This window comes from Saprolegnia parasitica (assembly GCF_000151545.1).
Source record: "Saprolegnia parasitica CBS 223.65 unplaced genomic scaffold supercont2.12, whole genome shotgun sequence".
Classification (NCBI taxonomy): Eukaryota; Oomycota; class Saprolegniomycetes; order Saprolegniales; family Saprolegniaceae; genus Saprolegnia; species Saprolegnia parasitica.
In genome coordinates, this window is record NW_012156406.1 from 293,056 (window position 1) to 318,542 (window position 25,487).

General features: G+C 61.8%; 6 protein-coding genes across 6 annotated transcripts; 3 read left to right on the top strand and 3 right to left on the bottom strand.

The window, feature by feature from the left end:
- Nucleotides 1-1,246: 1,246 nt before the first annotated feature.
- Nucleotides 1,247-8,489, bottom strand: SPRG_04676 (hypothetical protein; the record flags this gene model as incomplete). The annotated part of the gene is made up of 14 exons (XM_012343083.1): nucleotides 1,247-1,478; nucleotides 1,530-1,603; nucleotides 1,659-1,879; nucleotides 1,929-3,252; nucleotides 3,303-5,597; nucleotides 5,639-5,804; nucleotides 5,856-6,085; nucleotides 6,138-6,295; nucleotides 6,346-6,397; nucleotides 6,557-6,952; nucleotides 7,013-7,237; nucleotides 7,277-7,466; nucleotides 7,511-7,872; nucleotides 7,911-8,489. 14 exons carry the CDS (start codon nucleotides 8,487-8,489, stop codon nucleotides 1,247-1,249), a joined length of 6,504 nt encoding a protein of 2,167 aa, XP_012198473.1.
- Nucleotides 8,490-8,733: 244 nt separating this feature from the next.
- On the top strand, nucleotides 8,734-10,528 carry SPRG_04677 (hypothetical protein). The gene is made up of 5 exons (XM_012343084.1): nucleotides 8,734-9,223; nucleotides 9,269-9,638; nucleotides 9,683-9,785; nucleotides 9,831-10,094; nucleotides 10,144-10,528. Exons 1-5 carry the CDS (start codon nucleotides 8,879-8,881, stop codon nucleotides 10,424-10,426), a joined length of 1,365 nt encoding a protein of 454 aa, XP_012198474.1. The 5' UTR covers nucleotides 8,734-8,878; the 3' UTR covers nucleotides 10,427-10,528.
- A 495-nt stretch (nucleotides 10,529-11,023) lies between these two features.
- SPRG_04678 (hypothetical protein) lies at nucleotides 11,024-12,585 on the top strand (the record flags this gene model as incomplete). The annotated part of the gene is made up of 5 exons (XM_012343085.1): nucleotides 11,024-11,371; nucleotides 11,424-11,781; nucleotides 11,835-11,937; nucleotides 11,992-12,258; nucleotides 12,306-12,585. The coding sequence occupies 5 exons, from the start codon at nucleotides 11,024-11,026 to the stop codon at nucleotides 12,583-12,585; spliced, it is 1,356 nt and encodes a 451-aa protein (XP_012198475.1).
- Nucleotides 12,586-13,001: 416 nt separating this feature from the next.
- Nucleotides 13,002-13,756, bottom strand: SPRG_04679 (hypothetical protein; the record flags this gene model as incomplete). The annotated part of the gene is made up of 3 exons (XM_012343086.1): nucleotides 13,002-13,147; nucleotides 13,174-13,351; nucleotides 13,400-13,756. 3 exons carry the CDS (start codon nucleotides 13,754-13,756, stop codon nucleotides 13,002-13,004), a joined length of 681 nt encoding a protein of 226 aa, XP_012198476.1.
- Nucleotides 13,757-14,837: 1,081 nt separating this feature from the next.
- Nucleotides 14,838-22,113, top strand: SPRG_04680 (hypothetical protein; the record flags this gene model as incomplete). The annotated part of the gene is made up of 4 exons (XM_012343087.1): nucleotides 14,838-19,342; nucleotides 19,393-19,654; nucleotides 19,703-21,928; nucleotides 21,976-22,113. 4 exons carry the CDS (start codon nucleotides 14,838-14,840, stop codon nucleotides 22,111-22,113), a joined length of 7,131 nt encoding a protein of 2,376 aa, XP_012198477.1.
- A 128-nt stretch (nucleotides 22,114-22,241) lies between these two features.
- SPRG_04681 (serine/threonine protein kinase) lies at nucleotides 22,242-23,429 on the bottom strand. Its single transcript, XM_012343088.1, has one exon. The coding sequence runs from the start codon at nucleotides 23,376-23,378 to the stop codon at nucleotides 22,323-22,325; it is 1,056 nt and encodes a 351-aa protein (XP_012198478.1). The 5' UTR covers nucleotides 23,379-23,429; the 3' UTR covers nucleotides 22,242-22,322.
- Nucleotides 23,430-25,487: the final 2,058 nt, after the last annotated feature.

Sequence of the window (25,487 nt, forward strand, 5' to 3'; positions counted from 1 at the left end):
AGGGCCAGGCTGAGGGCACGGCGTCCGCTTGCCCCAGCCACCGCCACCGTTGTTCCAGCCGCCACCGTTGTTCCAGCCGCCACCGCCGTTCCACTTGCCACCTCCGTTGATGGTCCAGCCACCACCGCCATTCCACTTGCCGCCACCGTTCTTGTCGTCGCAGTCACCGGGCTTGATGAACGTCATGGCATCGGCCGGAGCTTCTTGAGCAGCGAATGCGACAGCCGCAAGGGCGAGAAAGCCTTGAATGTATACTGCGACCATGGAAGCAAAAGGGAGAATGACTCCTCGCATCAATGCCTTGCAAGGAGCAGCGATGCGATGAGATCTTGTGCGTAGAACACAGGATGCAGACAGCAGATGACGAACGCCCTGATACATGCAGATGTGCACATGCTATACAGTATTTCAAAATCCACGTCCGATGGGGTTTATATCAGTGGTCAAATACTATATACCATCCAGCAGGACCAGATGTTTCCAAACCCGTCAAAACGCTGAATCTGGCGTTCGATCCAACCAACGGTCTGCATTTCTCCGCCCTAGATTAGCCTAGGCCCATGGATTGGCCAGAGCTCTAGGCCAGGGATGCTCGTGCACCAGAAATATACAGATGATCATTGACGAGCAGAGGATAGCCGTCGTGCTTGCTCTTGAACTGATGCTAGGGAGCAGGTGCAATCCATCCTTTTAACAAATATTTCCTGAAGCAATCATAAGGGCCCGCGAGTGCAGTTGCAAGTTTGTCGGTGTGTTTGTAGTACGCATTGTTTCAGGTTCAACAGTACATATAAAGAGTTCTCGTTTCAACAAACCCCATATCAAGGAGTGTTTTTATTTCCTTGGCCGTATCCTACGTTGGCGGTTGGCCAACAGATGTTTCGCGTCTGCAGACTGACCGTTTTCATATGCTTCGCTATCGCCACACTTGGCGGGAGGATCCAGCAGAGATGCCCCCACAGATATCGTCCGAAAAGGTTTTATCAGCCCTGTAATCCGATCAGCGGCCATATCCAACTTTGTGGCCAAACAACTATGTACCCCGGGTCACGCCACACGTCACAAGCCTGCATCGCCCAGTTGTCTGCATTTAAAACAGAGTCTCGTCCCTCGAGATCCCATCGTCCTGAAAACGTTTCAAAGGTCCAATTTCGTGCAATAGAGCTCGCTGAATTCGTAACCGCTACTAATTGTACATTAATGTCTACCAAAAAACAGCTCCTATCCATCTCTACGACGCGGCCTGCTATGATTTCCAGCCACGGAGCAGCGTGGTGTTGTTTGAGCTCTCGACTGTCGCTTCTTTCGGCAGCACGAGGGGCACGGCAGTCGGGGACGGCGGGAGCTCGACGACGAGGAGCTTGACCTTCTCCTGTAGCAGCGCAATCGTCTCGGCGTCGTTCCGCGCCTTTGCGTCCGCAGCAGCCGCCATCTCTTCACTTGCCCGCAGTGCTGCTTGGAGTTTGCTCATGCCACGGCTACGCTCCGCAGGTATGAGCGCTGGCCGTTGATCCCACGCGTTGGCTTACCTGTACTCGTCGCAACGCAGTTTGAACGACCGGCGCTCGGCCTCCATGCGCTCCATAAGACTCCCCTGCAGAGTCTGCACATGTATTCCCACTGTGAGCCACCCACGCTAGCCTGGCAAAACGTCGTACCAGAGTATGCAGGATCTCGGCCTCGTTACTCGACAGCGCGGGACGCACACAGCAGAGTGCCGGCAAGGCCTTTGGATCGAGCACGAGTGGCGTCAAGCTGGGTGCAGCTTCCTTCGCGTCCTCGACGAACGTCGCTGCCTGCTCCAGCGGGTGCACTTTGGCTGGCTCATCCTCCAGCTCGTCGAGCTCGTCCAAGCGATCGTCATCATCATACAACGCACCTAGTCAGTACACATGACAACCTCAAGCAATTCGAAAAGAACGTCGTACGGGCTGGGTCTTCCAGCGCCATCTCCATGTTGCTCCGGCACTCAATCGCGAGGTCCGTGATGGCCGCCAAGTTTGTTTCGTGCTCTTTGCTCGCCCGATGGTCGCCTTCGCGAGCCAGCGCGATTCCGACGCGCGCTTGCACGAGTTTTCGTCGGGCAAACGTCATGTGGGATCGCGCAGGTTGTACGTCGGTTGTCTGCAGCAGTCGGAGGCACGCGCTCTGGAGATCGTCCATCTCGGCCGCATACGTCGCCTCGAGGTTCTCTCTGCGCTGTCGCCAGTGCAGTAACTCGCGCAACTGGGCTGCGTACGCCTCTTGCAGCTCAGCTTGGCGCGCCCGATTCGCCGCGGCCGACGCGACCACCATGGATGCTTGGAGCTCGGCAATGACCTCGGCTTCGGCCAGCGCCATGGCGTCAAGTTCAGCCTTCTCGCGTAGCGTCTGCGTCTCCGTGCTTGCTTGGCGTGCCTCCAGGCGACGGATCGCGTCGTCGAACGCTGCCTTGGCGTTGGCACACAGCCGATCGTGGAAGCTCGCAATGTCTTCGACTTCCATTTCCAAGTTTCGGACGTGAGTGCTCCACTGTGCTTGCGTCGCCTGCATGGTTGTCCTGTGCGCTTGCGTAGCGGTCTCTTCGGCTCGCTTGAGCGCACCAAGCTCGGCGTGCAGCGTCGCCGACCGTTCATCGTGCACCATCTCTCGCCACGAGGCTTCCTCGGACGAGCACCGCAGCCGCGCTTCCGCCAGCCTGTCGTCGAGGCGCACCTTGTACCGATCGAGGGCTGACGCGAAGACGCTTGATAAATCCCGCACCACGTGCTGCATCTCGAGGAGCTTGGCTTCGTGCTGCAGCCGGGCAACGTCGATGGCTTGGGCGTGCGCGATGGCCGAAGCTTTCATGCGGGCGTCGTGCTCGGTGACGGCGGCTTCCCACTTGCGGTCCAGCGCGACGCACGCTTCGTCGTAAAACGCTTGCTGGTTGAGCGAGACGGCGTCGCCCGTCCACTGGCTCGTTTGGTGCTTTAGCGCCGCCATGGCCCGCGCCCGTGCAAAGTCCTCTGCCCGATGCTGGTGGTCGCGCTCCAGCGCCTCGATCGCGTCGGCATGCGCAATGGCCAACGTGCGCATCTCGCCGACGCAGCGCGACCGGACGTCTTCGGTTTCCATGTGCACGCACGTGAGGCGCTCGGTCCATGCGACCAATAGCATCGCGGCTTCGTCCGCGTGGAGCCTCTCGTCGTCTTCGTAGACACGGCGCAGCTGTGCGACGCGCGCTTGGAACTCGACCTCGCGCGCGTTCAAGCTCGCTTGCATCGCTTGCCACTGGGTCTCCATGCTGGCTTCGGCGGCGCTTTTTCGTCCGTGCACTGCACCTCGAACGCGCGCACCCACTCGCGGTGGTCGTTGTCGAGAGCACTGAGCGCCTGCTGTGCACTTAGAAGCGTTTCCCGGTGCGCGCGTGCGAGGTCCGTGAGCATCGTCAAGCATCGCGTGTGCTCGTCCTGCGCGGCGTTCTCGACTTGGTGCATCGCCCACTCGTGCCGCCGGCGCTGGCTCTCGAACGCCTCCATGCGCGCCTCTTCGGACGACGCAGCGTCGGCGCGCAGCGCTTCCAGCTGCCGCTCATGGCTCTCGTCAATGTCCCGCAGCGTCTGCGCGTGGGCAAACGCGACTTCATCCATGTTTGCTTGGATACGACCGAGCTGCACTTGTTGCTGCTGCCGGCGTTCGTCTTGCAGTTCCTCAAGCCGGCGGCGCTGCACTGCATGCTCTCTCTCAATCGCCACCAGTTGCGTGGTGCACCGATCTTGCAGCCGTTGAACTTCGTTCATCGTTCGGCTCTCGGCGTCGTGCCACGTCATCATGTTCCGGCTCATGTGTTCCTCTTGCGTCTGCGCCATTGCCAGTAGCCGCAGCTTGTGCTCTTCGTTCACGTGCTTGTGCCGCTCGACTTCAAGGCGCTCGACATCGCTGCAGCGCTGGCGCAGTGCGCTGATCTCGGCATCGCACTGACCTTGCTGAGCGACGTACGCAGCGTGGCGCTCATCGACGCCGATCAATGGATCGTCCGGCGCGCTCGTCTGCGCCTCGACCCACCGTTTCCAGTCCGCTTCGATTGTCTCGAGGATGCGCCCATGCGTCGCGATCGCATCTTCGATCTGCATGCTCGCGCTGGCTTGGCCTTCGCGCACGAGCTGGGCGCGCGCGGCCAGCTCCGCCTCGTACTGCTGGCTTCGCGTGAAGAGCTCGTTGGCGCGCGTGGCCTCTTGCATTTGGAACGCCGCTTCGAGGTCTCGCACAATGTTGGCGTGGCAGCGCGTCATCTCGTCAACGCGGTGCTGGTGCTCGGCGTGGAGCGACGCGTGTGCGTCACGCACCTCTTTGGCGTTCCAAACGAGCTGGCTGCGCTGCTCGGCGAGGAGCGCGCGCGACGTGTGCACCGTCGTTGCGAGCTGCGACTCCTCGGCCATTTGCCGCGCGCGCAGCGACTTCATGAAGCGCGCATGCGCCACCGAGTCGTCGACGGCCGTGGCATCGAGCGCCGCCAGCCGGGCGTCGAAGTGCGCCGCGGCCTCGGCGAGCTTTTGGCAGTGAAGGCCGTGCTGCTTTGCCGCTTTGGCCTTGGCGTCGGCCATTTCGACTGCATGGACCGCTTTCGCTGCCTCGAGTGCGCGATCGAGCTGCGCAGCGGTCGCTAGCCATCGCTCGCGCGCATCTTCGTGCGCCATGCCGTAGAGCTCGCGGGCCTCACGCGCTTGGCTGTACATGCTAGTGTGCTGCGCCTCGAGGTAGCTCATGGCAGTCGCGTGTTCGGCCTGGAGCGCCGCGAGGTCGTCCTGCTTTTGCGTCTCCCACTCGGCTTGCTCGCGCGCGCGGGTCGCCATCGTCACCTCGAACGCCCGCAGCATCGCCTCGGTGGCATGCATGCACTCTTCTTCATCGCGCATGCGGCGCGTCTCGAGGGTTCGGAGCTCGATTGCGGCCTTCTCGCGCAATGCCCGGAGCTCCTTGGCATGCATCGCACGCGTCTCGGAGAGCACCGCGTCGGTCTCGGCAACGAGGTGGTGGCACTTGGTGTCCCACTCGGCCACTTGCATGCGTGCTTGCTCGTCGGCGAAGGCGGCCTCGGCGCCGCAACTCGCCATGGCGTCAAAGTGCTGCTTGGTGAACGTTTGGAGCTCGTTCGTCCACGCCTCGTGCTGTTGCTGGTACTGCGACGTAGCGTTGTCCATCTGCGCTTGAAGCGAGGTCTGGAGCTGCTCGAGGAGCTGCGCCGAGACAAAGGATGCGGCTTGGAGCTGCGTTTGCTTCAGCTCGACGTGGCGCGCGAGCTCGAGGCTCGTGCTTTGGAATTGGGCCTGAAAGTGCACTTGTTCTTGGTGGCACTTGGTGTTGAGCGCGACGCAGAGTGACGTGAACTTTGCTTCGAGCGACGCAATCGTCTTGGCGTACGACCCCAAGTGTGTCGAGGACGCGTGCGAGAGCTGCGAGAGCTCGTGCTGGCTTGCGTGCACATAGCTCTCGAGAAGATGCGCATACGATGCATGACTCGATGGCCACGGCGGCAGCGCAATCGTGACGGGCAGCGGCGGTGCAAGTACCATGGCTTCAATGTCACTGAGCACCTGTGTTCGCCACGTCGGGTCGACATAAGGGTCCTCCGTCGCCTAGATCGGTTTAGTACGATAGCACCTTTTCGACGGCTCACCGGCGGAAGCGTGAGCTCGAGGTTGGCGGCCAGCTGATTGCGAATGCGCAGCAGGCTAGCATCCAACGGCGCGTCAAGTTTCGGCTTGGGAACGGCCTCGACGAGGGTTTCGAGGTCCACGAGCACGGCATGGCGCCACGCCGGATCGTCTTGCGTAGGGCATTCGCTCTATAGACGAGAAAACTCCCGTCATTGGAAGCGCTCGTAGATGATGTACCGTCGCGAGCCCGAAGTCGAGAAGCGAGGCCAAGTGTTGGCGCAACCGCCAGAGGCTTTCGTCGATCGTTGCGTCGTAGGCTGCGCTATCGGCGGCGGCAGCGCTTCTGGCTCGAAGACGGGTAGCATCGTCACCGGGTTGTTCGAGGCCGGTGCTGCCTTGAGCTGTCGCTCTTTCTTTTTGAGTTCGAGTTTGAGCTTGGCGATTCGGCGCTCGAGGCCAAGCTTGTCCTACGACAACAATTCACATGTCAGCATTGCTATCCATCCAGGCGAAATGTACGTTTTCGCTAAACTTGATACTCGTGTCGTCCTCGACCGTCTGCGTCGACGCACTCGAGACGCACGCCACCGCGCTCCATGTGTCGGTTTGCTGGGCCGCGTCCATGACGTCTTGGGATGGTGACGGTAGACAGCAGTTGATGCCCACGTCTTGGCTCGCTACACCTCAAACTCGACTCAACGCCACCTCTCGGGCTTTCCAAACGTACCACGTGTTGTTGCTGGTAAGACGTCGGGTGGTGCCGTCGATCCCAAGTCACACTGTACACTGGCGTCGTCCGAGGAAGGAAGGGGTGTCGCTGCGTCGCTGCTCGCACGATCAGACACCAAACACTGAGAGGCCGCATCGACACGCGAAGGCGAGGAATCGACGACTGCCTCGACTTGCGTGCTCTTCTCACCACAGACAGCTCGGAGTACGGAGCCGCTGGGTGGTGTGCTGCGCGTGGGCAAGAGCGTCTCCAGCAGTTCGTTGTGGGCAAAGCTCCAATCCACGCGACTCGTGCTCGGCAGAGCCACGTGCGGGAGGTCAAAGCGAAAGACGTGGTGGGCGCCAAGGGTCACTCGCGAGCCGTTCGGGACGTGGCACGCGTCGAACGTCTGGCTGAGATCTTTGCCGTTGAGATAAATGGACGCATGAAGGGCCGGCCTGACGCTCACATCGCCGTCTTCGTTGCAATGGAAGACGCAGTGCAAGGGCAAAATGTCGGGTCCGTCCAATACAATGTCGGGCACGACGTCGCCGTCGCCTTGTCGCCCGACGGTCGTGACGCCTTCTTCAATGCAATAGAATTTGGTTTCGGTAAACGCAGGGTCCTAGTCGTCGGTTGCATATACCGTATGCATGCTTGAAGACGAATCGCAGGTAGAATGTACCTGGTTCAAATTGACGAGGTGGGCCACACCGAGATGGTGGCACCCGGTGGTCTCTGGCTCCGTCGCGGCGTCGTCGTCACAGATTTCATCGTTCCCGAGGCTGTCTTCGACGCGACACCGATGCGGCTGCTGCTGAGCGACGCGCAGTTGGCCTCGGAGGGCCAAAATCTCGAGGCGCAGCTGGGTGCTGACACTCGCGTCGGTCTCGCATGGTGTGAGCTCCATCTACCAACATTTGAGGTTGCATCGTCCCCAGAAACATACCAGCGGCGGCGACGAATGGGCCAAAGCGACCTTGACCCGCTCGAGGTACTTGAGCGTGCTCATGGTCTCGTCGTAGTGAATGCAGCACGGGCTAATCGCGGCGAGCATGACGAGCTTGGACTGGCCGCAGAGGCTGTCTTTGAGCAGCCGCGTCAAAATCGAGTTGCGGAACTGCACGAACGAGGTGCCCCTACTCGGAGCGTTAACAAAGCCAACATCGCATCAGGAGCGCACGGTGTCTGCACGTTGGTGGCCAAGGCGTGGATGACGTCGCCGAGCGCGGAGAGCGACTTGTTGATGTACGCTGCTTCGCGCAGCCGCGTGCCTTGCGCGAGCTCGGTGCGCTCACTGCCCGCCAAGTCGACCATGCAGATCTTGGAGACGCGCTGTCCATCCTTGAGCTCGCGCCGCAGCGAGAGGGTTAGAATCGCGTGGGACCGCGACGACACTTGGTTCATTTCGGTCGCGGCCACTCGCCGCGTCTTGGCACCTTCGCCAAGGAGGTACTCAATGTCGTGGTAGCTCGTCACCACGTGGTGGCTCACGTGCTCGACATACGCGCCGCGGTCGGGGTGCTCGCGCACCTTGAGTGCATCCTACGCTGCCCTGAGATAAAGCTCGAGAACGAGACGACCTTGTCGGAGCGGTTGAGAAGGTCGTAGACGCGTTCGTTGTAGATCTCGACGTAGCTCATCTTGACAAGGTACGACCGCGCATCGTCGGGGACTGCTTGGATTTTCTCAAAGAGGCCGTGGCAGAGCCGCGGGATCAAGCCGTCGTGGGCCGACGACATCGCGTGCGAGTGGTTGTTGTTGCCTTTCGCTTTGCCCATCATGCTAAACGACTTGCCCGCGCCCGTTTGACCGTACGCGAAGAGCGAGCAGTTGAAGCCGCGCCACGCATCCCGTAGCACGTGCGTGCCAAGCTCTTCGTACAGTCGCGCTTGGCTCGCGTACGTCACGTCCGACGGGTCGTACGACCAGTAGCTCTTGTCGTACGTGAACGACTGCTTCCAGAGCGTCGTGGCGTGGGCCGGCGACGCGGGTGCCCCCCGCGCATGCAAGCCGGCGGGGTCGGTCACGATCGTCGCGTTGCCGTCCATGGCGACGATGAGCCGACAGCCAGCCTTGCGCTCGTCGTCCGACATGGGCCGGACGCGCACCGCCGTGATGACTGACGGCGACGCACTGTCCTCGTCGCTGCCCGCGTCCATGCTACCAAGATCCGTAACACCACCGGTCACGGTTACTCGACAGCTCATACGTTTCGTTGTCTCCTAGAAAGGCCAGCACGACTGCCCTAGAAAGGCCAGCACGACTGCGACGTCGAGACGTCTATGGTTGTAGAGAGGTGAGCAACCAAGGCTCGGGCACCTTGGATGCGGCGCCAACGCTGTGCGAGGATCCCACGCCACGTGGTCGCATTGACCCTCGACACCGCGTGGCCAAGGTACACGACGGATCCTTTCTACGTCGAGGCATCCCGGATGCGACGGGTCTTGTCCCGCCACCTTCATGTCTGTCCGAGCGCCTTCTCAAGTCTACCTGCACCCACCATACGGATGCGCTGGCAAGGCGGATTTGCATTCCATCTTTTGCGATCATGGCGGTGACCTTTCGAGCGCTGTCGCTGGCCGAGGCCGAGGCCGCCCACGCGATCGAGGTCGCCTCGTACGCGCCTGGGAAGGCTGCGACGTTGACGCAGATCCGCGACCGCATCCACGACGCGGGCGACTACTTTCTTGGCGTCTACGATGCGACGACGCTGGTCGGCTTTGTCAACGGCACGCTCTCGGCGCAGCAAGAACTCACAGAAGACAGCATGGCCCAGCACCACCCGCGTGGCCGATACCTCTGTATCCACTCGCTGGTCGTTGCTGCGTCGCACCGCCGCCAAGGCCTCGCGACCAAGCTCCTCTCGACGTACGTACGCCGGCTCGTGGACAAAGTACGTGCTGCGAAGGCGTCGACGGTGGCACAACAGGATGTGTAGACACACGTTGCTACCATTGCGCTCTTGGCCGAACCGTTGCACGTGGCCTTCTACGTCAAGTGCGGCTTTGCCGTCGTCCGCATGTCGCCTGTCGCGTACAATCAAGCGACCGACTTCGAGCTCGTCTTTGACTGCATCGCCGCGCGCCAGATCGACGTCGTCGTCGTCGACGCCTTTGCGAAAAGGCCGTACGAAGGCAACCCCGCGGCCGTCGTCGTCCTGAGCTGCCGGCAGTTTGACGCGCCGGGCGTCGAGAACTGGATGCAGCAAGTGGCCATGGAGCGCAACTTGAGCGAAACTGCGTACGTGGCGCCGCTGAGCGAAGCGCATGTCGGGCAGAACGAGTACCGCCTGCGTTGGTTCACACCAGGTAGAGTCAGATGCACCGACAATACTCTCTCATCCCTTGAGAAGGCTGCGAGATTCCGCTCTGTGGGCATGCGACGCTGGCCGCAGCGTTCACGCTGTTTGAAGACGGCCATTGCGACAACAAGGAGTGCATTCGCTTCCACACGCTGTGGGTTCACGAGTACGCTGATGCTGACTCATGCTCAGACCATAGGAGCGGCCTGCTCACGACCCGCTACGTCGTCCAAGCGGACGGGCGCGTCGAGATCGAGATGGACTTTCCAGCGCTTCGCAAGCAAGACCACGACGAGGCTTGGCTTTTAGAGACCTTCTCGACGCTCGCGCACGCCCTGCAGATTGAGAAATACGACATTCTCGCGGTTGTCGAGTATGGCACCAAGGTGCTTTGCCACGTGCGGCCGCCGGCGTACAGCGCGGTGCAGCCGGACTTTGCAGCGCTCGCGACGCTGCCCTGCCAGTACGACGATCGAGTTGTCGGACGATAGAACATATCTATTGTATGGTAGGTCGGTCGTCCTCACGTGCCAAGCGCCGGCAGCGTCAGGATACGACTTCTACAGTCGCGTCTTTGGCCCGAAGGTCGGTGTGAACGAAGACCCGGTGACCGGCAGCGCCCACTGCGCGCTCGCACCGTATTGGCACGCGCACCTTCCGACGCACCCGCGACACTTCCGCGCCCGTCAAACGAGTCGGCGTGGCGGCGACCTTGGGGTGCGTCTGACCGATGACAACCGCGTCTTCCTCACTGGATCGGCCGTCATGACGCTGCGGGGAAAGATGCTTCAATGACGCTTTACGCGTTGAAGGGTGCGCTTACTACAGTTGATCCTTCTCGAAAAGAACCGCTAGTTGAGTCACTGGTAATAACGAAATGACATTGCGTCCCGCCGGCGTCTGCTGTGCCAGAGGAGCACAAGCGTTGCAAGACTGATGGTGCAGTACATATCTTTCCGTGCCTCAACGATCCGAATGCGAATCAGCGAGCGTGAAAGCTGCGCTTCGCTATCGTAGCCAAACCGATGCTAATATACTGGTAGACCGTGCTTGTCGATGTCTCTACTAGCATATGTTGGAATCACAGATCGCGTGCATGGGCAGTCATCTCCGCGACACCGCGTGGGCAGAGCGTGGATTGCGTCACCTCGGAAACAGATTGCGTTGTGGGCCGGGCCCAGCGCCGGCGTGTGGTCGCACGCTCGTCCCATCAGCCACCTGCTTGGAGACCACGTGCTTGCCGTCACCCGGTGACGTCAACGCGTTCGTTCCCGCAGAATTCGCGTTGCGATCTTCCAGCCTTCGAGAAAGGCGTCTTTTTAACGCGCGCTGATTGGCCACATCCACGGTCGCGGTTTGGAACAACCATTTTGAGTTTGCCGTCGCCCGAGCATGACGTTCACCTTCCGCCCGCTCACGCCCGCAGAGGCCGAGGCCGCCCATGCCATCGAGGCCGCTTCGTACCCGGCGGACGAGGCCGCGTCGCTCGACCAGATCCGGAAGCGCATCCAGGAAGCCGGCGATTACTTCGTCGGCGCCTACAACGACGCCGCCACGCTCGTCGGGTTTGTCAACGGTACGCTCACGGCGCATCGCGAGCTCGAGGAAGAGACCATGTCGCGCCACGACCCGCTCGGCCGATACCTTTGCATCCACTCGGTGGTGACGGACCCGTCGATTCGCCGCCAGGGCCTCGCCACCAAGCTCCTCAAGGCGTACGTCCGCCGTGTCGTGGACGAGGTTTGCTCCTATAGAGGCCATTGATTGCTATCTTACCTGTGCACCATGGTAGGCCATCCTCCTCATCGCCAAGCCGTATCTGGTTCACTTTTACATTTCGTGTGGCTTCACCGTCACGCGCTTGTCGCCGGTCGTCCATGGCAAGGACGCGTGGATGGAGCTCGTGCTCGACTGCACGGTCGCGCGCCAGCTCGACGTCGTCGTCGTCGACGCCTTTGCGACAACGCCGTACGAAGGCAACCCCGCGGCCGTCGTCGTCCTGAGCTGCCGGCAGTTTGACGCGCCGGGCGTCGAGAACTGGATGCAGCAAGTGGCAATGGAGCGCAACTTGAGCGAAACGGCGTTCGTGGCGCCGCTGAGCGAAGCGCATGTCGGGCAGAACGAGTACCGCCTGCGTTGGTTCACCCCAGGTAGACAGGTAGAGTCAGATGTACACTTTGAATGTCCTTCCAAACGTCGGTAGGTGTCGAGATCGACCTCTGCGGCCACGCGACGCTCGCGACCGCGCACGTGCTCTACGAAGATGGTCACTGCGCCAAGACGGACCCGATCCGGTTCCACACGCGGTCCTTCATTCATCTGCAACGAGTGGATCATAGACGCTCATGCGCTCGTGGTAGGAGTGGCGTCTTGACGACGCGGTACACGACGCTCGAGGACACGACGACGCCGGCCATCACGATGGACTTTCCCGAGTCGGCCAAAACGGAGCACGACGCGGCGTGGCGCGACGCGACCAAATCCGTGCTCGTGTCTGCGCTCCGCGTCTCGGCCACGGACGTCCTCGCGCTGGAGCAGTACGGTCCGAGCTTCATTTGCCAGCTGACACCGGCTGCCTTTGACGCTGTTGTGGTCGACTTTGGGCTCATCGCGTCCCTCATGTCGCAGTACGCAGGAGACTAAAGTCATTTTTACCCTAACCCTCTCTCGGTAGCTCGGTCATTATCACGTGCAAGGCGCCGGTCGGCTCGGGGTTTGACTTCTTTAGCCGCTTCTTCGCGCCCAACTGCGGTGTCAACGAAGACCCGGTCTGCGGCAGCGCGCACTGCGCCCTCGTGCCGTTCTGGAACGACCACCTGCCGCAGAAGCAGCGGACGTTTGTCGCGCGCCAGAAGAGCCAGCGCGGCGGCACTTTGCGTCTCCGCATCGAGAACGGCCGAGTCTTCATCACCGGCACAGCCGTCATGACGCTGCGCGGCAAGATGCTCGAGTAGATGGTTGGCGCCACGTCGCATATCGTCTTGATAATACATGGAGCATGCATTCGCGCTACTTAGAAATCGACAGGAGACCCAGCGGCTGTTCAGGGCTGGGCCGACTCAGCAAAGTTGCGTAAATAAGCTGGCAAACACATGGCTGGCTGGAACGCTTGTGGACTGCTATCACGGTGTGTAAACTTATGCATGCGGCCTCACTGTCCGTGGCTCGATCGTGCTGTCGCTCCGCGGCCTCGTCCTCGTTTATCATGGACCAGGTGGGATCGCTTTGGCTGCTGGCACTGTGCTGCTGCTGTTCTTGGGAGTGCCCTACAGAAAGGCCAGGGAATGCAGCGCCGATGGGGTTGCACCAAGATGCAGATAACACAAATGAGAGTTAGAGATAGAAATACGAGACGGTGGCATAACGGCGTCTACTGCTTGTACTGGTTGTTCGAGAGGCTGCAACCAGGCGCAGGCGCCATCGATGGCGACGACGACGGTCCATCGGCCTTGACGGCTTGGCCGTTGCCTTGCAGTGGCACGCAGTTTTCATTCCAGACAGGTTGTTTGAGCTGACCTGTCCGCTAGAAAGAGAGAACGTACTGTACACTTGCCACTGGGGCTGGTGCAGCGCGAGCCAGTAGAAGCGAAGCATGCAGCCAGCGCCACCGCAGCTCGAGTAGTCGACCGGCAGGTGGGCCGCGGGCTTTTGCGGAAAGTTCGTCGGGCAGTCATCGTTCTGGAACACACGCTTGTCGTCCAGCCACACCTCGCACGGCCCCTATGCACGCCGTATGAGCCCATGTCGTCGTCCTGATGGCCTGTCTACCGTGTGGCTCGAGATGAAGCCTTCGCCCGTATCGGGGTTGAGCCACGTCATGGTGCCATCGGACGGGATCGTCTTCTTGGAGGCGTTCGGAAGCGAGTTGCCGCACGCTGGCCCTTGCGGCTCGAGCATGTCGCGGAGCGTCTTGAACTGGGACTGCGCCTTAAAGGCACTCGTAAAGGCCGCGACGTTGTCTTGCGGCGAGCCGTCAAACTTGCCGGGCAAGTTGGCTTGGATCGTCGCCACGTAGTTCGTGCGCATGACGTTGGGCGAGAACTCAGCCGCCGGGTTGGTCACGATGCCATGGCCGGCGACCAGCGCGAGCGACGTGAGAAGGGCAGAGCAGCGGAGAGGAAGCATGCGATCGAGTGGTCTTTGTCCGAGGTGGCGAATTCGCAAATGAGGCTTGGAAGGCCCGGCGCCGAGGCTGTAGAAACCTCGTGCAAAAGCGACGCGTAAAAGCGCCGAGCCCTGTCGCTCCGCTGCGTCGGCCCCGTCGGGTGGGAAAAGCGACGAGCGAACGCTACGTGGAAGCTCCATGGCCACGATGAAGTAGCGCCACATGGGCTATCCAGCCTCGCTCGGCGCTGGCGCCGACCACGGCTCCTGCGCTCGTCGCTCGGCGCTTGGAGGATCTGGCGTGCCGAATGCAAATGTGCTAAAACGTGGCATATGCCATATATAAGAGGGAATGTCAGCCAATGAAACGCACGGCCGGAAGCGAGCGCGCCAATCACAAGAGAGTAGATGCGGGAAGATCTCAAATTCCAGCAGACAGGCGGCCGGTCGACAAGGTCGAGGTGCCACCGATGGGAATTCGCTGCGAAGGTAGATGTGGTCGCTGGTAGATGTGTGATATAGGAGCCTCGGGCTCTACACAAGGTGAGCTGCGGCCAGTAGCACCTGCTCGCAAGACACGTGCGTCGGCAGCGCCACTGCATACCCATGTTGCCTGCTTGGCGACGCCTCCAGAGATTTGTTCACGCCACGACATCGCTTGAAACTATAGCAGCACGCTCGCTTTGGCTAGCTATCCGAATACGACTCTGCGTCCAAGCAAGAGACAGAACATCGCAGTCGTCTTGCTGGCTTGGTGGCAACTCCATGACAACCCAGTGGACGATCGAGAGAACACGGAGCGGCGTAGCTCCTTCAAGGCTCCGCGTACGTCAAGCTCAGGCGTACAAAGAGCTGCATACGCGAACGAATACCGGTCGTTGGTCGGTGGGTCTGTCCTCCAGCTGGTTCCTGCGTCTCCAAGTTCGCGCACCTGGGCCGCAACGCCATCATTTTATTGGAATCCAATTGATTTTTTATGTGTCGTAATCAATTGTACATACAAAACCAGGTTCCATGTGTATAAAAACAAAAAAGAATAGTCGGTTGCGTCCAGCATTTTATATGGGCATTGCTTTTTGTGCGGATCCAAAGCGCCAGAAGCATGGCGCCCCTGCCCGTGCTCGACATCTGGCAGCGCTTCCAGCGCGCGAATGGCCCGATGCTCGAGGAAGACGCGCTCAAGGAGGTCGGCCTCGTCCTCGCCACCAAGGTCGCGACGCCCGACGACGTGGCGGCGAGCCTCGCGGAGGCCATTGAGCGCATGGTCGCCGTCGTGCAAGAGCCTGGCCCGCTAGGCGCAACGAATGCAACACTCCTGCTGCTGCAGCTCGTCATGCACACGTTTCATGGGCTCAAGGTCGCCAAGCGCTTCGAGTGCTTGGACGCGGCCAGCACGTCCTTGGCGCCGGCGCTGCTCCGGCTGCTCCACCTCCTCGCGCCGGCGGACGGTGCACTCTTTGCGGATACCCGCCTCGTCATCGAGACAGTCTCTTTTCTCAGCACGATTCTCGTCGGCTACCAGCACGCGTCGACGCTCTACACGGCCCATCACGCGTCGCTTCTCGGCCTCATCGAGACGTTTGGGTCGCACCCGAGCATCGTCGGCACGGCTGTCGGCGCTACCACGTCGCAGCTCCTTGTCCAGACAGCCCTCTGCCTCGTGAACGTGCACCGCGGGTGTCCCGAGCGCAACGCGAACCTGCTCAAAGCACTGCTGTCGCACATGGAGAGCGTGCCCAAGCCCCGTGCCGCAGACATTGAGACGACGCTACGTGAGTGCTCGTGGCTCCTCGCGTTGACTCCAGGGCACCTCCCAAGCATCGAAGGGCTCTGGACGATGGACGAGTATGGCGAGGTCGGGGGCCGCAGCCGGAACGCGTCCTCGCTCGTCTTGTCGACGATCGCAAGCTGCCACGCCGTGCCGTTCACCGCCGCCTTTTATGCCAATGGAAAGAAGACGATCGAGCTCTCGGGTGCGGCCGTCGCGCCGCTCGCGCTGCTGCAGGCGCCGCCGACCGCGCCGGGGCCTTGGTCGCTGGAAGGACAGTGGCGCCAGCTGCTCGCCGATGACGCGCCGAACGCGATGCAGCCGATCGCAGTGGCCGTCGAGTGGGCATGCAGTGCGTGCACCGTCGTCAACGCGGCCGCAGCACCCAAGTGCACAACCTGTGGCACGGTTGCACCGCCGCCGCTACCGTCGTCGCTCCAGCCCGCCACGAACGGAAGCAACCCCGCGCCAGTGACAGCGTTGCTCCACGACGATGCCTTTATGGCCCTGCAGTGGAGTCGCGGCGAGCAAAAGGGCGCGTGGCTTGCCCGCAAGCAGGTGTTGACGCCATCGCTGCAGCTGCCACCAGCCTCCATCGTGTCGCCCACAGCCTACACGCTGCACGGCGACGTCGCGCATTGCCTCGTTGTCGAAAAGCCCGTGTCGGTCAACAGCCACTGCAGCACGACCATCGAGCTGCATGTGCGCGTCGAGGCGACCGCCGAACGCCAAGTCTTCTTGGCCAACGGCGAGTTTTCGCTGGCATGTGGACCCCACGAGACGCTGGTGTGGACGTACGGCCAGCACGTTCTCTCAGCGTCGCTCGCCTCGAGCAGCGGCGACTACCACCACATTGCGCTCGTGCACGACGAGCTCGAGCTCATCCTTGTGCTAAATGGTGCGGTAGCTGCCCGCACGCCGCGCGTCAAGGCCCACGAAGACGGTGTCGCCGCCAAGATCTTGGTGCTTGGCGCCGAGCCGACCGAGTTGACAACGATGTCGTCGCCGACGCAGTTGCCGGCGTCGGTGTACGGCCTCGCGCACCCGATGCACGGGTCCATCGTCGAGCTCCGCGTGTGGTCGATCGCCCTGGACCTCGGCATGCTGCAGTCGCGCGCGACGGCTGCGCTCCCGGCGGACACGCCGCACCTGCTGCTGTACTTGCCGCTCGTCGGGTCGTCGGAGCATTTGGTGATGGACCACGGCCCGTACGGCAACCACGCGAGTCAGTACATGCAACACGGAGGCTGGCCCGTCGCACCGTCGCTTGCCGCGCTGCCTGTGTCGGCGCATCGGTGGGGTGTGCTCGATGGGTTTTTCCTCTACGGCGCCGTGCGTCCTGGCGCCACGTGGATGCTCGAGAGCGGATCTGCCATCTGGCACCGCGACGCGCTCGGCCTGCCGCACACGGACGCGATCTCGTTTCAAACGACTGTCGCCACGTCGTTTCCCGCAGGCACCAAGGCGTCGATGACCATTGCGTTGGCTAATGTGTCGTACTGGCAGCAGACGTCGCTGATTGACGAGGTCTCGGCGCTACACGCACCGACGTCGTCGCCGCCAGCGCTGTTTGTGCACTTGACGCAGCACGCCAACGACGCGGGTGTCGCGATCGGCCTCTATGTGCTCAAGGCCGGCGGCGTCCACTGCCTCAGCCTCGCGACCTCGCTCCTGCCGGCGATCCACGCGGCGCAGGTGTCGTACGACGCAACCCGCGGGACGCTTTCGGTTGCGCTCAACGACCGCGTCGTTTCGATGGTGTCGGTGGACGTGGCGCTCGCCCTCGACCTCTCGCCAACGTCGTCGTCTCTCCGCGCAGGGCTCATCGTGCCCAACACATCCGACATTGAAGACTCCGTGTCGATTGGCATCGGCGCCTGGCACCTCGCCGTGTCGCCGGCGTCGGCGACAACAACGTCGGCGCTGCGTGCTGTGTATGGCCTCGTGGGTCCACACGTCGAGGATGCGCACGCATCTGCCACCGTGAGCTGCTCCAAGTACCACACGGACGGCAGCGCGATCACGCAAGAGTTGTTTGGCTGCCAGAGCTGCAACACGAACCTCGTCTTTTGCAAAACGTGCGCGGCGTGGTGCCACGAAGGCCATGAGCTCGTCTGGAAGGGCAAGGCGGCCGGCGCGTGCGGCTGTCGGTCGCGCGGCGCGGCGGCGTGCCACTGCCCCGAGCCCGTGCCGCTACCGGCGGACCGGCCAGCGCTCGGCGAGCCAACGTACAGTCTGTGGTGCTGTCCGCAGTGCACCGTGATCAACGCTGTCGACAAGGCAGTGTGCTCTGTGTGCGGGTGCGTCTCCCCGGTCGCCGCACCGACACCGCTCCAAGATTTGCTCTCGCCGCTGCTGGAGACGCCGTCGATGGCAGCCGAGTGGTCGTGCGACGCGTGCACAATGCTCAACAGCGCCTCCGCGACCAAGTGTACCGTCTGCGACACGGCCAAGCCCGGTGGTAGCTCCAGTAGTAGCAGCACGGCGCTGCTCGCACTCGCCAGCGCGGCGTCCGAGACGATGCAGCAGCCATCGGTATCATCCGGGCCGTGGTCGTGTGGTGCATGCACCATGGGCAACGAGGCGTCGCATACCATCTGCCACATTTGCGGGACGCCTCGGCCGATCGATGTCGTCGCCGTCGCAACGCCGGCAACAGCACCGACGTCCCCAATCAGCGTTGCTGCCGCGCCGCCGCCGGCGCCCGTGTCGACCGCGCGCTTGGATACCTTGTTGTCGCTTCAAGCCCAGAAGATGGCCCGTGTGCCCTTCGACCTTGCTCCGTTTGCGACCGGCCCAACGACGTGGGAGACGACCGCCGGGCTCTTGGTCCTTGAGTACGCGCCGCATAATGCGTATATTGGTGACCTCGTCACAGGGTCGTACGTCGACGGCGACGGCAGCCTCGTGGGCCTTCTCCAGCCGCCGTCGTCGGCGACCGGGCCGCTCGAGTTGCGCGGCCAGTACAAGCCGTCGTCGACTAGCGTGCCCAATAGCTTTCTCTTCCAGATGTCGCCACAGAGTCGGCTCGATGGGCTCTGGTTTCGCGGCGACGGCGCGGGCTCATGGCGCTGCACGTTTACATCTAGCACGCACTGTCTCCGCGGGCTCAACGGCGCGCCGTTCTACTCGGGCCTGGTCAACATGTCGCAGAACCTCACGAATGTGTGCTACCAAAACAGCTTTTTGCAAGCGCTCTTTATGACGCGCGCGTGCCGTGACGCGCTGCTGTCATCGCCCACGTCGACCAATCCGAATGCGGTCGTGTCGACGCTGCAGACGCTGTTTGGCCGCTTGCTGCAGTCGCAGGCGCCGGCGATCGCGACGCACGCGCTCCAGCGGTGCCTCCCGCCGACGTTCCAAGCCGGTCGGCAGCAAGACACGAGCGACTTTGCCAATTTCATCATGGAAGCCTTGTCGGACGACGTGAGTCGCATCTTTGGCGGGTCGCAGGCCTCGATCCGGCGCTGCAAGGCGTGCGACCACACGGCCGTGACGCACGAGTACTTTTGGGAGCTCCTCCTCAACATGATTGAGCTCCGGTACACGCCGATCACCGATATTACGGGCGTGACGGGCACGGGGCTCACGATCCCGTGCCCACTGGGCTTTGACCGGCTCAACTGTGACTTGAACAAGGACCGTACCAATGCGCCGTACGTCTACCTCTGCGTCAAGCGCGACGTGCAGGCGACGCCGATCACAGACATCATGATCAAGGTGGCCGACGTGACCGAGCCCAAGCCGCATGTGCCTGGCTACACGCGCATGGACATCGACTTGAACGTGGGCGGCAGCGCTATCATCAACCTGCTCTCGTCGCCGATCAAGAAGGGATCGTCGTCGTCGTTGGATAAACCCCTCGGCCGGTGACCAATGCCAGCAGCAGTGGTGGTGGCGGGAAGAAGCAGGTGTACCTCTTTTACTCCCGGGACCCGACAGGGTCGCCTATCACGGACCTCGACGTGGTGTACGGCACCGACACGGTGCCTGACGGCTTCCGTGCGATCCGCGTCGACCTCAACCAAGGCGACGGCACGCCCGTGTACCTCTGCTACCGCAGCGACATGCCCATTACAGACCTCAAGCTCGTGACGGAAGGCCGCCCGGGCTACAAGCTCCTCGACCACTCGTTGCATCTCGCGTCGACGGTACACATCTCGTACGAACGTATCAACTTGATACAAATGTACGCGTAGGACCATCAATACATTGCGCACACGGACGGTGGCCACGGCGCGTGCGTCACCGGTCTCCAGCTCGTGCCCGCAGCGGACGTGGAATCGCGCAAGTCGGAGAAGTGGGAAGATCTCGGCTTGCGACCGGCGCCTGCGAACGGCGCCAAGCTCATGCTCCAGCGCGGCCACGGCAACCCGCTGTACGCGATCGAGGTCTTTCGCGCACCGCGCATGGTGCCCAAGTTTTCAGACTATGAAGTCATCTCGCTCCACGCGCCATCGCCCGGACCGCTCACGATCGAGCGCCTCCATGGGCTCTGGAAGGCCGGCGACGACTGCGAGCGTTCGAAGCGGGCGCTTCAGCTGCACCACATTGCGCCGTCGCTGCATCCCAGCTTTCGTGTCCGCGGTTCGTTTGGCACCAAGGGCGCAATTCATGGCGTCTTGCAGTGGCTTGCGGCGAGCGGCACATACGTGCTGCACGGCCACTGGACGGACGCGACGACCAAGCACCCGCAAGTCGCGCACCTTCTCTTCCGCGGCGACGCATTGGAAGGCACGATTGGCGATGCGAAAAGCAACAAGAACGTGGTCCTGCGAGGCACGCACGTCTCGTCGACGATGACGAGCCAGCACCCGGTCACGGACCTCTTGCTCGTCCGCAAGTCGACGCCGCTGCCGCCAGGCGTGTCGCTGGTCGCGACGCCGATCCACGCCGATTTGTACTTGGCCGTGCGCCGGGACCCGAACGCACCGGCGATCAAAGACGTGTGCGTTGTCTACGGGGACGTGGATCCGATTCCGGACGACTATGTGTGCCTCCACACGACCGTGCATGGGACGTCGGGCAATCTGAACGACGGCGCGCAAGCTGTTCCGCTCTTCATTTGCTTCAAGCGCGACGCCAACCCCGCGACGCTGGGCCTTGCAGACGTGAGTATTCTCTCTGGGAGCGACGTGCCAGAGCGCTATACCAAGATCGGCCACACGCCTCTGGGCATGGAAGCCAATCTGCAGCCGGGCAAGCCGCTCTTTTTGGCCTACAAGCGCGGGTCGGAGACCACATCCTCGAGCTTTGTGGAGCACCCGCTCAACGGCCAGTTTGACACGTCTCTCTGGGGCCCACTCCAGCTGGTCGTCGCCGAGACGCTTCCTGTTGTGTACGATGCCGTCGGCAAGTTTGGCTTTACGCTTCATGGGAATGCAGCGGGCAACGGCGCCGTGCGTGGCGTCCTGTACCCGACGACCGCGGACGCCACGAGCTTCCACCTCGTCGGGTATTGGGAGACGACGTTTGGCAGCCACAATTCGCTGTCGGCGGCCACGTACTCGCCGCTGTCACCGCTGCACGCGTCGACGCAGCCCATGGAGCTGCGCTTCTCGCTCGACGGGTCGATCCCGACGGCCTCGGGCTTTTGGGCCCAAGGCAACAGTGACGGCGGCAAGTGGGCGCTCGTCGCCGACTGCTACGTCCACATTGGCTTCAAGAAGGACTATGGCTCCGAGTGGGCGCACGGCGCGCTGCAGACATCGGACCGTGTCTCGTCGCATGCGCTGCCGTCGCTGCTGCGGCGGCTCGTCTCGCCGCGAACACTGGGCGGCGACTTTACGTGCGGCCACTGCCACGCCCGCGCCGAGTCGCGCGTGCACTCGACGATCGTGTCGCCACCCAGCCACTTGATTTTGACGCTGAAGCGCATGCACTACGACTGGAAGCTCCAGAAGACGTGCAAAAGCCTCCACGATGTGAGCTTTCCGTCCCGCCTGACCTTGCCGCCGCTCGACGCGGCCGACGCGGCGGTATTGGGCGCGTCCGAGGACGACCTGCCGCGCGGGTACGGCTTGTACGCGGTGCTCGTGCACAGCGGGTTGAGTGCCAACTCGGGCCACTACTACTCGTACTGCCGCGACTCGTCGAGCGGCCACTTGGACCTTGCGGACGACGACGACGCGCCGTGGATCAAGTTTAACGACGCGACTCTGGCGGTCTCGAGCTGGGCCGAGATGAACCAAGCGATGGCCACGTCCGTGTCCGACTCGGTGTATCTTTTGTTTTACAAGCGTCTCGAGACCCGCGCCACGACCCCTGAAGACGATGACGACGACGAAGAAGCCAAGTCGGAGGATGAAGAAGCCATGCTCTTGGCCAAGGCCATGGCGCTCTCGATGTCGTCGACGCAGGCTGCGCTCGCGTCGCTGGACCACGTGGTTGCGTTCTCGCCGGCAACCAAAGTGCTCATCCAAGAGGTATTGCGCTTCGCGTTGCGGCGTCTGATGTGTACTGCTGTCGGTAGATTGAAGCCGAAAACACGGCCCGGATGCTGGCGGCGCAGACGAGCCACGTGGCGATGGACGATCTCCATACGGTTGTTCGCGCGTCGTCGAGCGTGCCCGAGCCGTACAAGTCGGCGTTGGAAGCGGCGCTGGCCTAAAACCAATTTGATCCTCTTTGTATTAGCACCAACTTGAGCTGCTTTGTGTCCTACATTAGGGTGAGCCACCGTCGTGGTGATGGCTGGCTATGCCATGACGTGGCAGTCGGAGTGTGCAGAAAGACAACTCCAGAAGAAAAAGCTAGAATTTAATAGAAAAGACGGCGACGAGGACGGGACACGCATGCAGGACGAAAAGATAGGGTCTTCTACGCGGCCGAGGTTGGCGCAGTCGCACGCCACGGCCGCCACCGACGCCAGGAAGACTTGAGACGACTTGAGAACGATGGCTTCTTGGCTGTTGGCGGCGGCGCCAACAATTCAGGCGACCGGATCGTCATGTGCAATGGCGTCCTTGGTGCGAGCGTCGGCGTGGCTGTTGCGACGATCGGGCAGCCACGAAGCAGCGTCGCGAAAGACGTCGACGTCGCCAAGTACGTCCCGAGTTGCATCGAGGTCCATCGGCGGCGCGGGTGCACTTCAAGGAGGTGCCGCAGCATGTGCTGCACGTCGGCGGACGGCATGTGAGCGTTGTGCGCGTGGAGAAGGCTCGCGAGGCCGCCCCGGCGGTACGTGGCGTAGAAGCCATCGGTCGCGACCGCCTCGTTGAACGGGTACCGCCCGACGACCATCGTAAAGAGCGCGACGCCGAGCGACCACATGTCGGCCTGCATGGGCGCGTACGAGCCGCCGCGACGCACTTCGGGCGCCATGTACAGTAGCTTCCCGACCGGCGCGGAGGCATGCGTCGCAGCCGCGGTCGCCAAGCCAAAGTCGCACAGCTGGCACGCGCCCGAGGCCGTCAGGAGCACGTTCTCGAGCGATACGTCGCGGTGCGCCAAGTGGCGCGCGTGCAGAAAGGTCAGCGCCGCGTTGATTTCATGCAGGTACCGCAGCGCGAGCGCCTCGGCAAAGCGCGTTGCTGCTGAGAGCGTCGCGAGCAGCTCCTTTTGTGGGCAGTAGGCGAAGACGAGCGCCAGCATCGTGCGCGTCCCGGAGTCCGTGTGCTCGATACAGTAGAAGTGCGCCTGGAGCGGGCAAATGTGGTCGTGGCCGCCCGCGTCGCGCACGGCGAGGTTCACGGCGAGCTCGTTCACGACGTTCTCGTCGACCGTGTGGCCGTCGGCGACGGTCGTGTGGGCGGTCGCATGCGCCATGTCGAGGAGCTTGATGGCGACGCGCGCCTGGGTCGAGACGTGTCGACAGAGGAGGATGCGCCCGTAGATGGCGTTGGCGAGCGGCCGCAGCACGATGTAGTCCTCCATGACGTCGAGGCGGCGCAATGCGAAATGGCGGTTCCAATTCGAACCTTTGCCTTCGCTTGATTATGGGAATCGATGGAAAATCGAATAACGCTGTTCAAACAGTGGCTGCAGACAGATTCTATTTGGCTACTGCAACGTTGATGCGACCAAGACGGTCATCGACGTTTGGACCTTGAGAGCGCGGAGGTGGTGTACAGGGACCACGACGAGCCGAGCGTTGGAGCTTGGAATCGCCGCCAGTTGATGTCAAGGAGATGATGATCAAGTGGGCCATAAATCGCAACGAGCGAAATACTCGGAAATCAACGGCGGATGATATGTCAGCAATCCAGATGCGATTGCCACCGCTCGTTGAGCAAAGCGACGTAAACACTATCGACGGGTCCGAGTCGGCGTCCCGTCGGTCGCGGCACTGCTTGACCCGACGAACCACAGAAGAATGCTAGCAGAAAGCTACAAAAAGGGCCGACAGGAATCGTACGGTCGCGCGTCCTTCCACGCCGCGTTGAAGTGTTTTGTTTTTTCTCGCACGAGCGTCTGTCGATCGTCCAATGGCCCAGAACGAGGTTAGGGTCCTTTGATCGCGTCCATTTCTGACGGCACTGAATGTTGCAGCGTTCAAGAGCCATGCGTCGCATACGATCCAATCGACGTCGGTTGAGTTGCTCGCATGGTCCGGGTACAATTCGTGCATAGCGTTTCGCAACTGGTGCATCATGATGCACAACATAAAAGATCAACGGTGGAACCTAGCTCTGGCGTCTTAGTGTATTATCTTAGGATGGACGTTCGTCGTCCAAATCGCCAGTGTACGTTGCGAATGGACGCTATTCGTCCATGACGCAATGTGGAGGTTCGACCTGGTTGGTGGGACTTGATAGCATCTTGGTTCACGACTCGTCGGCCATGCGTTCGTAAAAGAGGACGTAGGCGCGTTGGGCCAAAACGGCGCAGGGCGACACAACCGAGACGAGTGCGTCGTTCATACACAGCCAGCCATTCGACCGGCGCACGCAGGCGACGTAGTGGCCACCGAGGACCGAGGCACCGCGATGACCGACAAGACCGACAAGGCGGTAATGCACTGCACCCAGCACCAGCATCTCGTCCACGACCACATGACTGGTGTTTTCTACGTTGTAGTTGGTCGCGTTGAGAGTGAGGACGAGCACGGGCGGCGCGAGGAGTATCGCCCAGTGCTGCTTAGACGTGCCAAAGATATGGCAGCGGTAGCACGTCCGCCGAAGCGTTTTCGTCGCCAAGTTTGCGAGACCAGCCGCGACCGAGGTCGTCTCTTCCGCGATCAATGAAATGTCCCGGTAGGCCTCCGACGCCTCGGACTCGAGGCCGCAGTGGGGACAGGTGCTCGTCGCTGTCCAGTACGAGCCGAAAACATCCTCGGGGATCGTCGAAGCGACTTGGAGATCCGAGACAAGCCACGCGAGGTACTCGCTGGCATCTTGCTGCCTCGACGCCGAGTGGAACGGAGGCATCAAGGCTTCTTGGTCGCAGCGGTATGAAGCCGCGTCGTTGGCAAGGATGCCCGATACCACTCGTGCGAGGGCACGGGCTGTGTTTGACTCGCTCTGCTGTGACAACAGCGCGTCGACCAGTGGCGGTGTGTGTGCTAGGCACTGCAGAATGGCATTCATGTAACACGTGTTGCCGAGGTTGACGAGGCCTGCGTGGCTCACATCATCGCGTTGTGTCGGCGACCGTGATACCGCGGACAAAGGTGTTGGAACGACCTCCTCGGACGACAGCGCCGTCGTGGCTGCGCGGCTGCATGGCTCGACGTCGGCTACCGGGAGGACACGAGGAGCTTCTGTTGGGGAAATCGTTGTCGACGCAGTGTTGAGATCAATGTCTTCGCCACTGGGCGAAGCCAGTGACTCGGCGTCCGGTGCGCGCAAGGCAGCTTCGAGAAGCTGCACCTTGCTTGCATACTCGTCCAGAGCCATTTTTGCAACCCGAAGCTCTTCTTTGAGACGACTGTTCTCGTCTTGGAGAGAAGTGATCACCGACTTGCAGTCGCAGGCAACGATCGCTACCGCAGCAGAGGGTTCGCTTGGTGGTGCTACGGAGCGAACGGGTGCCTCTGGAGAGCGA

Excerpts from the sequence above, each read along its gene's own strand:
- SPRG_04681 (XM_012343088.1), bottom strand. The coding sequence starts at position 23,378 with ATGGAGGACTACATCGTGCTGCGGCCGCTCGCCAACGCCATCTACGGG.
- SPRG_04677 (XM_012343084.1), top strand. The coding sequence starts at position 8,879 with ATGGCGGTGACCTTTCGAGCGCTGTCGCTGGCCGAGGCCGAGGCCGCC. Across the intron at positions 9,224-9,268 it reads TACGCCGGCTCGTGGACAAA|ACACACGTTGCTACCATTGC; the intron begins GTACGTGCTGCG and ends CAGGATGTGTAG. Across the intron at positions 9,639-9,682 it reads CCTGCGTTGGTTCACACCAG|GCTGCGAGATTCCGCTCTGT; the intron begins GTAGAGTCAGAT and ends TCCCTTGAGAAG.